Raw genomic sequence first — 12,243 nt, 5'->3', positions numbered from 1 at the left:
CTTTATCTTTTATAGAAGACACTGGCCAATACAGTTTTATGTATCTCTTAATGATATGAAATCCCCTCCTTTTTTTATGAAAACCAACTTTCTTTTCAACCAAAACACAGGAAGGTTGTTGCTTGAGTTTCCACAGTGGTTAATCAGAGTATTGAATCTCTATATCATTAAAAGAACTCTAAATTTCACTACCCACCTTTACACATACCTAATTCATGCTTAAGAATAACAAAAGCATTAAAGTTACCTGACAAATGAGAATGAAAGCTCTTACATGTAATTTAAAGATGTAGTTTCTACTGTCAATTAGAAAATAAAGTACAGCTGAATAACATAATTTTCTGGGAGTTACAAATTTAGAAAAGTGTCAAAATTACTCCCCAAAGATTGTCCTTCAAGTGCAGCCCTGTTCTATCCACACATCTCCAGGATTTGTAATCTTTGACTGTCTTTAAATTGTCATAATAAACATATTTTTTGTTAAGATAACAAGTTATCAACTCAAATAATAAATAAGGATACTGCATTATGACTTTATAAAGTGTCCCACAAAATAAAAAACAACCATACTTCAAGACTCCATTGTAGTGAGCATCTTCTCCATCTTAGTTCACTTTCAGTGAGGAGACACTTAACCTTTTGAAATCATGAATAATGAATAGTGTTAATTCATAAAGATAATAATAAGCAGTACACTGGTAAGATTCTTACCTAATTTGAAATGCCCTCCTCTGTTGTGTTTATAATAAATTAGAAATCTCTCTCTATATTTAGAAATCTGTAGAATGAAATGTGTGGATTTACTCAGAATTTGTTTTTGTTAATTTTCAAGTACCACTTTAGTCAATCAGAGAAGCCATAATATAATTAATTCTATTAGCTCATGTTTTATACAGAACATTAACTTTTGCTCTTTAGAGTTATCTACACAGTAATACTATTCAACTTTTAACGAAGTTTTTTTCAAATGCTTTATTTATTGATATGTGTTATCATTGTCTTTAAAATAAATCTGCTTAAAGATGTGGTCTTTGGAAATTCTATTACAAAATCAATGCCCACTCACTTGCTAACACATAAATGAATAAGTTATTTTTCCTGTTAATGTGACTTATATGGGCATTGTCAGACCTAATTTGAATATTCATTGGCACTTTATGTGGAGCTATTATTGCAATATCTTCAAAAGTATTTTTAAAACAATACTGAATTTCATGGACAGCTTGATAATAAACAATGATTGGGGCTTTTTAAAATTCTGCAGTGCTTGGAAAATAAGGTTTAATGTGCATTAATGGGTGTCATTGAAATTTTTAATTTGTTTTAATGTGATGTTTCTTCCCATGCCATTTGTATGTATTCAAGAAAAATTGTATCAATATATCTAACTATGCAAAAAATTTCATTTCATCCTTAAAAATGTATAATTTTATATAATTTAAGTTAGAGGTCTCTAAATTAAAGCAATCAACATGTGAAACAGAAGCATAGTTTTGAGGGTCACAATACATAAGCAGTCCCAACAAAAAGGAATATGAGTAGTGCATGCTTTGTTTCAGATACATTGCTAGTAATTTTATTAACCATGTTGTATCTTAAATGATAGCATTGAAAAGTTGAATTACATTTGGGTATAATTTTGTATGTCATGCAAATTTCAGCAAATTGATTTTTATTTTTGAAGGAATAATTGTTAATTAACAGTGTATATTTACTAAAATGTTAGTTATGTCAGCTATAATAAACTCATTTTTTTTTAAATCAGAGGCAGAGCATGAATGCTGAACATAGAAACAGGTCAAGTTCCATTAAAGTGAGGAAAAAACAAAAAGGTAATACAAAGAAGGACTTACGTTAAAACTACTGATTGCCTCATTTAAAAAAAAGCTATTAAAAAAGAATGAAAATGATGTCATATTATACTTAATGGTCATTTAAAACTAAAATGCATTTTAAGGATGGAAATCTCTAATATAAATAAATCCACTAATGTTTGATTAAATGTAGATATATAAAATTAGAAATCTAAATATTAAAAATAAAAATTTATCGTTAAAATGTTTTTAGTGGACAAATGCTCACAATATTAATATTTTCATACTACCAGTTCTTTTGATTTCTGAACAATGCATAATCAAGGAATTTGTTAAAAGATACATAATCAAACTCTTAATACTTCAATCTGTTAATGAATCACTCCCATTAATGTTTTTTCTTATTCTATTTTAAATGTAAAAATAGTATAAGGTGCAGATCAAAAAATTAAGTTGAAAGCATTTCAACTTTTAGCACCAATGTATGCTTTTATGTAGTTATATGTATTTTTCAGTCTTAAATGTCAAAAAAAATGGTACATTCCTATTAATTTGACTTTATACTATACGATCTCTAGATGCATCTAGTCTTTCAAGGTAATTGCCTTCTCTTTTCAAGTATTTTTTAAAAGCCACTTTTTACTTTTATTTTCATTCCATCTCATAATGCTTATAACTTTCCAGTTCTCGAGTTGAAGTCAAATACTATAACATAGTAGGTAAAGTTAACGTTTTTGAAGTTACTCTTCATTTATCCAATATTGGTCAAATAATCCAGAAGTCTGCTAAAGAAAGCAAATTCTTTTACTTTTTCATGAATGGAACTATAGAAAGAAAATTGTCCAAAGGACTTTGTGTTTTTTAAAATAGTGAATATATGTTTGTATTTTACTTTTCACTGTTAAGTATTTATTTAGATTTATTTCAATTTTATCAAACAGGATACTTTAAAACAAAATGAAAAGCCTTTTGAGGAATCAAAGCATTTCATTTTCCTAACTTACTCTATTATTAAATGTCATAGTTAATGTCTATAGTTTATGTAAAGAAAAACAAATCATGATTTATTCAAAGTTCTTCACACTGTGGTGGACAGATACTAAAATCATGTCTGTTTGCTGGTCCAAAATTGTGCCATTCCAAAAATTTAAAACCAGTTTGTGTACTATTAAATATATTTTTATCTAATGGCCATTAAATCATTTAACTAATATTTATTTAATACTGTCTTCTACCAGTGCCCTTTTGTAGGCAATAAGATTACGGGGGGCAGGCTTGGGGTGGAGGGAAGTCAAGCAAAAAGTCCCTATCTCAGAGAATTGAGGTTACAGTGGCTTTTATAGGACATACAATAAAGAAATTATGTTGTGCTGATAATTAAGCTAATGTTACATATTATGACTGGCATTTTTATGTTAAGCAATAAGGAACTCTCTGAGGACGTGACTTCTAACTTACTGGAGAAGCATGACCTGTGATGAGAGATAAAGGGGTAGAGCAGCTCTAAACATAGGGAACAGTTAATGTGAAGAATTTAAAGGATCTGAGGCCAGAGAGAGCACTATTTTTGGTACACAGTAAGTGAACAGAGGCAAAAATGAGACATGGTCAAGGAACATTTATGAGACTACTGCTGTCCTAAGAGCAAAAATGGTGTCATTTGTTTAAGTGAAAGTAGCAAACATGGAGAGAAATGCATGGGTTTGGGAATGTTTGAGACAGCTTACTTTTGAATTGGATATAGGGATAAGAGAAGAAATCAAAGATAAATCCTGCATTTGGGAAATGTCAGAATGACCTGATGAGACATAAGAAGCAGGTTTGGAATTTGACTTTAAGCAGGTAATGCATGAGGTGCCTGTTGGATATTTAAATGGGGATAACAAGTATACTATTGTATATGAGAGGTCCTTGGAGCAATCAGGGCTCCAGGGACATCAAGCTTTAGAAGTGATGAGTAAACAGTCAAGCACTATATTATGGATGTTTCAGTCAAGATTGGCTGTATATACAACTGTGGTTCCAATAGGTCCTACCATATAGCCTACGAGTGTGCAGCCAGCCCTACCCTCTAGGTTTGTGTGATTACATTCTATGACATTAGCACAGTGACAAAATCACCTAAGCGTACATTCCTCAGAATTGTAACCCCATCAATAAAAAACACGACTATAGATAGGGTTTTTGAAGCATTGAAATTCCCTAGGAAATGACAGTGATGTTGAGAAGTAAGCCTGGATTGATATCTAAAACATCCCAATATTTAGAAGAATTAGGCAGAGAATTGGAAGCCAAGAGAAGACACTGAGATGTGTAAGATAAGATTTACCATAAATAGAAAAAAGAAAGAAATTTAATTAGTCGTACAGGTTAGATGCTTTGAAAAAGTCAAGACTAGAACAAATAACCATTGGATTTGGCAACATGGAAATTAGTAGTGACCTTAATTAACAAGGGCAATTTCTATGAAGTAGTGAAGTCAAAGTCTGATTGAAGTGAATTAAGATACTTCAGGAAAGTGGACTATATATAATTTCTTTTGAAGAAATTTTATTCTAAGGCAAGAAAAATAGAGCAAATAGTTGGGGGGAGATGTGGGGTCTAGAGGTTTTTGGGGTGTGTGCGTGCATTTTAGGAAAGGATGTTAGAACACATTTATATACTGAGAATGATCTGGTAAAAAGAGAAAACTGATAACCCTTAATAATAGAAAAAGAACTTGAAAAGTAGAAGGATTAGCATTCAAAGCATAAGTAGGAGGTTAGTTTTTGATAAGAGGCAGACTCAGAAGGAGAAAAGGAAGAATGTGTAATCTGCACATAGGTTGGTAGATGTGTGGTAGAAGGTAAAGGTATTAGTAATGGGAGTAGTTTTAGATTACCAAGATCAGATCAAAGTCTGGGGAGTAGGAAGAAGGAGAGAAGTGTAAGTAGTTGGAAAGGGAAAAAATGAGTGAGTGTGTGTGTGTGTGTGTGTAACACCCAATCAGTGGGTATTTGTGTGTATGTGAGACACCATAGGAAAAAGATCTATTATATGAAATATTTTAAAGCCATTTTTACTAAGTATTTTTGAGATCTCGTATTTGGAAGACTGGAACTGAACTCTGTGCTTTCCAAGAACTCTGATAACAGAAACCTCTTTCCCATAATGTAGAGAACTTCTCCATTTAATGTTATTTTTGCCTATTACAAAGTAAAAGGCAGAAAGTTTGTAGCTATTCTGTTATAATTCTAGGCCAATGAAAATTAAGTTAGCTTATTCCTAAAAGATATGTATTATATATTCAAGTTGTCAATTTTCTCATATACTATTCTGAAGAATTTTGAACCCCATCTGCATTTTATTAAAAAAAAAGAAGATAATCATTCAGGAAAACAATATTTTATTTTATTTTGTTTTCTTATGAAAAACATTAGTATCATCTGTCACTTAGGATAAACATATGGGCAATATGGTTATTTTGTTGACTCCATCCTCCCAACTTTATATGAAGGATGTGATCTTTTAATATACTTAGGACTTTATTTCTGGATAGGCTTTACGTAATACAATGTGTTGGAATTTATAGGTGCATATTTATTCTTTGGATTTGATGTAAAATTATATTGTGAATAATGGAATGAGATTGTGCTCCTTTTTTTTTTCCATTTTAGCATAGTCCAAAATATAAAGTATGTGTGTACATGCAAGTATGTATTTAATTAAACACATATTTAATTGGTCATGAAAATATTAAATAGTAGGTGACAGTTGCAGTGTATTCAAACTACAATTATAAAAATCTGCAGCATACAGGTCCCAAAAATTGTATTAGTTAAAAACTAGTACAGATATAAAATACCTAGACAATATTTGTCCAGGTTAAGATATAATCCCTTATAACCAGTACTTGACTAATGAAAAACTGCAACTGAAAACATCTTTCTTTCCTATAACTATGAATATTCTTTTTAAATATATCTCTTTGTAACCTGTCATAAAATGACTTAACCATTAATTTCAGATTGAGCACTGTACCCATCTACTCTTGCAAAATTGAAAAGATCTGTTTGTGAGAATAAGGAGGTGCAGCACTATATGTTCCCTACTTTGATACTACATCACAATTTAGAATTTCACCATACGCCTTCCACTCAGGTTTCTTACCACAGACTATTCTCCTTTTTGGTTTATTACATATGGTAGAGAGATAAACACAGTAAAGGTTGTTACCAATTGAACTGTAATCCTACCTATTACCTACTTTACTATAATAGTGAAGTAGGCTAGACTTACTTGAAGGTGGTATTATTTTCATCTTATAAAATCTGTAATATTATGATGTTCCATGTAAATTTTCATGTGCTGGCATGCTTCCAAGTTAATAGTGTTATAGAATGCTCAGCTCTCAATGAGGGATGTGGTGAATTGCATTACATATATCATCTATTTGCTGAAAGAATATGATGTTTAGCAAAACTACCTGCTGAGCAACATACTAAGATTTTTGTACAAAGTACAAATGACTAATTATTGTATTTTATTTTTCTATGATTTCCTAAGAGGCTTTATCAGGGTCTTACAGGTGGAGAAAGCCTGTTTATTAAAATATCTATTAGCAAATAAAAGTTACAGTTCTGGTGGTTGAATTTGTGATTTTTTTATTGATGCAGTTTTAATATTTTCAGTATTAAATCTAGACTGTTTTTACATATCTGAGTAATTTGGGATGCAAAATCAGCTATTTTTCAATTCTCAAACCTCACTAAAGGCATAATTTCACACAAATCACTATAAATAACTGGTTTACACATTTTTATATAAACACATATTCTCTAATCTGGCAAAATATTTTGTGAGATTCAAATGTTCATTGCGGTAGTGTACTGTACACAAATTGCAGATCACTAAAAAAACACTACATCCAACTTTTCAAATAACTTTAAACCACCAATAATTTATTGCAAAAAAAAACTTCCAATCATGCATCAGGGATTTTTCTATAATCTTTTTATTTATTTATGCATACAAAACTGGGGTACAAGACAGAGGTGCAGGGGCGGTGAGAGGATTTACCAGAGACAGAGTGGGGAGCAGAACAGGCAGAGAGACAAAGTACACTGCTGAGGGGAGTAGCAGGCGGGTCAGGAGAGGACTGCCTTGCCATGTGAATCACCTTCGGGGTGGGGATGGAACTCATCCTGAATTGGCTTTAGCTTCTTAATGCTGTGCTAACCCACTGCACCACCAGGGAAGGCCGGAGTGCAACAATTTTTAAGCAGAGTTTGAAAGCATTGCCAATTGGCATAGCTCTAAAACAACAAATTCAGCTGTATCAAGATTTTTTTAAAGATTGAAATGGCCAAAATGGCAGCTTCTAGATTATTTAGTAACTGTTTAATTACCACTATTCCATTTCTATTAATAAGTATTCAACTACACTTTAAAGTGACTACCTAAATTTTTGTACAGAAATTATGTACCTGCCTAAGTTTACAGAAAAGCTGGATATAAACTCACAGTTCCAATTTTCACCAAATAGTTTACATTATGAAAAAATATAACTCACTCTAATGGCAAAAAATATCAATTCCAAGCAATAGTCTGTCCACTAAAATTTTCTGGAAAATAATTATTATGTCCAAGCGGGGGAGGGGGGAGAGTCAAATTGCAACAAGGAAAGTAGCTTCCATCGACTTTGAAAATAGCTCACAATGTCCAGACACGGTAAAGTATTCAACACCTCCCTGTAAATGTCTTGAGTCAGAAAGACCCATCATCTACTATGTTCCAAATATACATGTGTGCATCTATTTAATGCTCAAAACACCAGATGAGAGAGTCTCTTTTTGAAGGTGAGAAGCCAACACATAGAGAAGGGTTCATTGGCCTGAGGCCACACAATAAAGATGATATTTCATACTCCATTTTAGAAGGACATTTGACAGTACTGTTAGGATTTGCTTTTCAAAAGTCACTATCCCCAAAAATGACAAACACACTTGAAAATTTGTAAAAATGACACACTTGAAAATTTGTGAAAAACGAAAAGCACCCCCATAATTATACACATACAAACTCCTCCCTACCATCATTAGTTCTTAATATAATTCCTTCAAGTCTTTTTTCCTCCCTCCTGAATGCCATTCATCTGGAGTGTTTGGTAGTAGATTAAAAGTTGACCCAAAATCCTAAATCTTTAAAATTACTGTATCTGTAGTGTGTTCTTTGAGAAGCATAGGAGTGAAAATGTAGAGCAACTTCAAAGTCTAAATATTTTCAACTGGAAGATTATTTGTCACGACGATTCCCAATGCAATGGAAAGAACCTAATTTAAAAAGTCGGAATATTCTTTCCCTGACCACTCGCCGATCTGATTACTAGGAGGGCAGAAGAGGAGGTAGTTGTAATCTAATCAACCGATTCTGTTTCCTGGAAATCAGGCAGCTGAAAGCCCTAGAGTACTGGCATATTTCCTTTGCCAAGATGCCTTTGCCTTTTTGCACCAGTTCTTTTCCCTCTCCCTACCTAAGTTAACAGTTCTACTTCTCTAGGTTTTCAGGCTCTGTGGCTTGAGTCCGCAAGAGAGTAGACGAGTGGCAGTTTGCCCGATCGGGCTCAGTCAGGTCCTGCGGTTGTGGCCCCCACTCTTGGGTTGCGACAATGCAATAATACACAGAGAATGCTCTACTCTCCGAGGGGAGCACCAAGCGTCCGCCGCTGGGAGCTGATCTTCCAGAACTGGTAGACCCGAGCCGCGATAACATCCCGCAGGAAAGGCGGACCCCCAGCCCTTCCCAGCAGGCTGCGCGCGCGCCTACAACTCCCATCATGCTCCACCCAGGTCGGCGCGGCTCCTCGCCGGAAGGGGGTCAGTTCACAGGCCACCCTTCCCCACACGGTCTTGAAGACTCTTTGGGCACTTCTGGCATTTTCCCGGAGCTCTTCAAGCCCCAGAGCAATAACACTGCGGCTAAGTCGTTCAAACCCCCACGGAGGCGTGGCTTCGGAACCGGAAGAACCTGGGTTGCCTAGGAAACGCCACGCGCCGAGGCGCCTACCCAGCCATTGATGTTTAGGCTGAAGCGGAGGCTAACAGTTCCACCAATTTGAAGAGAGGAGGCTTTGCTCTGGACCACGGATCCTTTCTGTGGAGAAACGTAGCAGAACTGAGGCATCCCGGCGCTAGATACCCATCCCAAAGACGGGTGCGTCCTTTCCTGTTCGTCATCAGCTCCGCGCCCGCGGGACTAACCACAAAGGCAGGTATCAATCTCCCCATCCTCAGTAGCCAACGCTCCTGCCCCGGCTCTCGTTTTAGGATTGATCTTCCCCATGTTTTGCACACACTGCGCATAGTTGTTTCTAATATGTGAGAGCTGCACAGGAAGTGGGCTTGCGTGGTGAGTATCAGCTCATTGAACTGGTTTGGGCAGGATTTTGTTTGGCTGGTTTGAGCACTGTCTCATTAGACCATTTTATTCGATGTGTAAGAAGTAGAAGTGAATTTTCACCAAAAAGCGTAAGCAGAATAAAAATGTTAATTTGGAGTAGTCAGGATATACAATGATTCATCCCACAAAAATTTTCAGAGTTTACGAAATACCAGTCATAATGTTTTCTGTACCCTAGCACGCGTTCTCTCTCCTTGTCGCTCTTCTCCCACGTTCAGCCTCTCAAGTTTGGACATTACTTCTGAAAGCCAGTAGTTCTGAATAGTGACTCTATATCAATATGTAGCTGTAGCTTTTTTAAATATATGCTTCCACCTTAAGAATAGTAATTCAACAGGTGATTCCAGTGTGCTGCCAGGATTGAGAACCGATACTATTACTGTAAGAAGCTACAGAAAGTTTTTAATTGGCTCTCTCATTGTGCACTTAGGACGTGGTAGATAAATGTTCAGTGGCATGAACTATATTATCTCTTATTTTTTTCATTTTTGCATGGAAAAAGTAAACTTCAGAAACTTATAATTACTAAGAAATAGAAAATTCATAAGCTATATGATAGCTGTTTGTGAAGCGACTTCCATAAATGCAGTTGCACCTTTTATAGCAACTGACTTCTCCTAAATTGTATATCTCGAAATATTTCATTAAACATTATTTGACAAGCTATGAATAAGAGTCAGAAAATCGCTAGTCAAGGTGTAATGATAAATTAATATTAAAGTATCTGATACTTATGAAAATTGATATAGTATTGCTCATAGGAGGGAAATGTGAGAAGTGGTCATCTTTTTAAAAATCTGTTAAAACTGTATAGAATGAAGAAAGTAAAACTATGTCTTTATATACTTTATTTACTACAATAAATAACAAAGTTGATAATAAATTTACTTTGAATTTAAATGGTCTCTGTAAATTAGACCGTGTCATCAGAAAGCTCAAATATATTCTACAAATGTGTATCCTCAAGATGTGATTTAAAGGAATGAGTTGACTGATTTTTTAAACTTGAACAGAAGAAGAAAAGTTGATTCTGTAACACAAATATAGAACCTGAGCTAAATCCCATCCCTTGAGTATGTCACCTGTGGCTCTGTTACATCCCACATTCTTTGAGGATGAAGGTACAGCTCCTTTTTTCTGCATGTCATTAGAGTTCAGTTTTCAGAGTTGTACCCATGATGATCCTGCCAGCAACCTGAGCAGACTCAGTGATGCAGCCTCCTTTCAGTCAATACTCTTGGAAGCTTCTTGTCATTTCACTTACTACAAAGCTTTACTTCCTTCAAGACATTCTATTGGATGACATGGAATCAAAAATGTTGAAGGAGTTGGAACCTTAGATGGAAATAAGGAGATATCTATCATCTATCTATCTACTTATAGATAGATAGATAGATGGATATAGATATATCAGTTATGAGATTAGTATTTAAGGAACTGAAAATGATAGGAGAGTAATGGCAAATGATTGGAATACACAGATACTGCGATTATTACTGGTACTGTCGCTACAGCAGCTGAGGGCTGGCAAGGTGGGGTGATCTCTCTTCTTTCACCATGTAGTAATGTTTTGGGGCATTGTTACACCCAAAGGTAAATCCCTTGGAAAGTTTCACTTGGAGAACTAAAGTCTAAATTTAGTAATACCGTGCAAGGATATGTGTAACTGTAAAACTACTGCATAGCAAGCCATGTGTTAGCAGCAGTTTTATTTGACTTCAAAATATTACTGCCTTTGGATTGCTGAATGGAGATTTTCTTTTTCAAGCTTACATTGAAAAGATATTTTTTTCAAAAAAAGTAAAAACTGATAAATGAACATTCCAAGGGAAATTTAACAAAGAAACTTTTATAGAATTTGAGAAAACTAACTAAAAATCTAAAATCACAATATTCTATAAAGTTCCTGTAAAGTAATACTTAACAGGATGTTTCAGGTAAGTTACAGTTTTAAGACAACCTATTTTAGTAAGGTTTAATAAAATTATGTCTATTTTATATGTAACCTTATCGCCAAACTGATATATAGTAACTTCCAAATATTTGTGTAAGAACCATAGGAAAATAGGGATAAATATGCCAGGATTCTTTGTAGGTACTCATAGAAAACTCAACCTAAACTGGATACAATCAAGCAGTGGTACTGCAAATTAAAACAATGGTTTCAGAAAAAAAAATTAGACAAAGACTTAACTGCTAAAGACAAAATCTTGTTTTTTTTTTTTTTATATTTTCTTCTGTGCCTTCTACTTTCTGTGTTAGCTAAGTTCAGCCTCTGTGAACTGCATTCCCCAGATTTAGAGATTTCTGAAAGAAGCTGCAGTTCGTGTAAATTTTCAAAGTATCATAAATGTCAGACCCACATAATAGTAAGTTTAACCATGTTTTCTTAAATATTTTAAATTGCAATGAGAAATGTGCATGTATTTCAAGGACATCATTCTGTATTACCAGGTATTAGAACCTGCTAATCTGCATTTCAGCTAAGGCTCCTTTCTAGTAATCAGCTTATACTCTGTTTACTAAATACAAAGCAATGTTGACATGGTTTTAAAATATCACTATGTGTCTAATTATTTAATTTTTTGATGCACATGCTCATTTAGTTGCTTTGATTAATAACTTTTTTCCTGACTTGCAGGTGTTTTGCAAATATTTGAATCATAGCATGGGATTGCTAGACAGACTTTCAGGCTTGCTAGGTCTGAAGAAGAAGGAGGTTCATGTTTTGTGTCTTGGACTGGATAATAGTGGCAAAACAACAATCATTAACAAACTTAAACCTTCAAATGTAAGTATTTTTGTGAGATCCTTTATTTATTTTCTGCTAGAAAAAATTATTATAAAAATTATTTTATTTGCCATTATACATACTTATGTTATGAAATACTACTAACTTTCTGGTACTTTAAAGTAGTGTGAGTCAGGCCTACTTGGCAATGTATTTTATGCAAGTATAAAGACTTAGTTAAATCTTGATTTTTTTTTTTTT

At 34.1% G+C, this 12,243-nt stretch overlaps 1 protein-coding gene across 2 annotated transcripts in view; it reads left to right on the top strand.

The window, feature by feature from the left end:
* The first annotated feature begins 8,668 nt into the window (after positions 1-8,668).
* The window catches only part of ARL6 (ADP-ribosylation factor-like 6), a 24,804-nt gene continuing 21,229 nt past the window's right edge, over positions 8,669-12,243 (top strand). Inside the window, exons 1-2 of one of the 2 annotated variants that reach the window (XM_004675272.2) lie at positions 8,669-9,059; positions 11,893-12,042. In XM_004675272.2, coding sequence (XP_004675329.1) covers positions 11,920-12,042 — 123 coding nt within the window. In that variant the 5' untranslated portion in view covers positions 8,669-9,059; positions 11,893-11,919. The other variant, XM_012729499.1, reaches the window with a different exon arrangement.

Source organism: Condylura cristata, unplaced genomic scaffold (genome assembly GCF_000260355.1).
Source record: "Condylura cristata isolate star-nosed mole 26May11 unplaced genomic scaffold, ConCri1.0 scaffold00003, whole genome shotgun sequence".
In the NCBI taxonomy this organism is placed as follows: domain Eukaryota; kingdom Metazoa; phylum Chordata; class Mammalia; order Eulipotyphla; family Talpidae; genus Condylura; species Condylura cristata.
The sequence above is the reverse complement of the archived record's forward strand: the minus strand, read 5'-3'. Positions and strand labels throughout refer to the sequence as shown.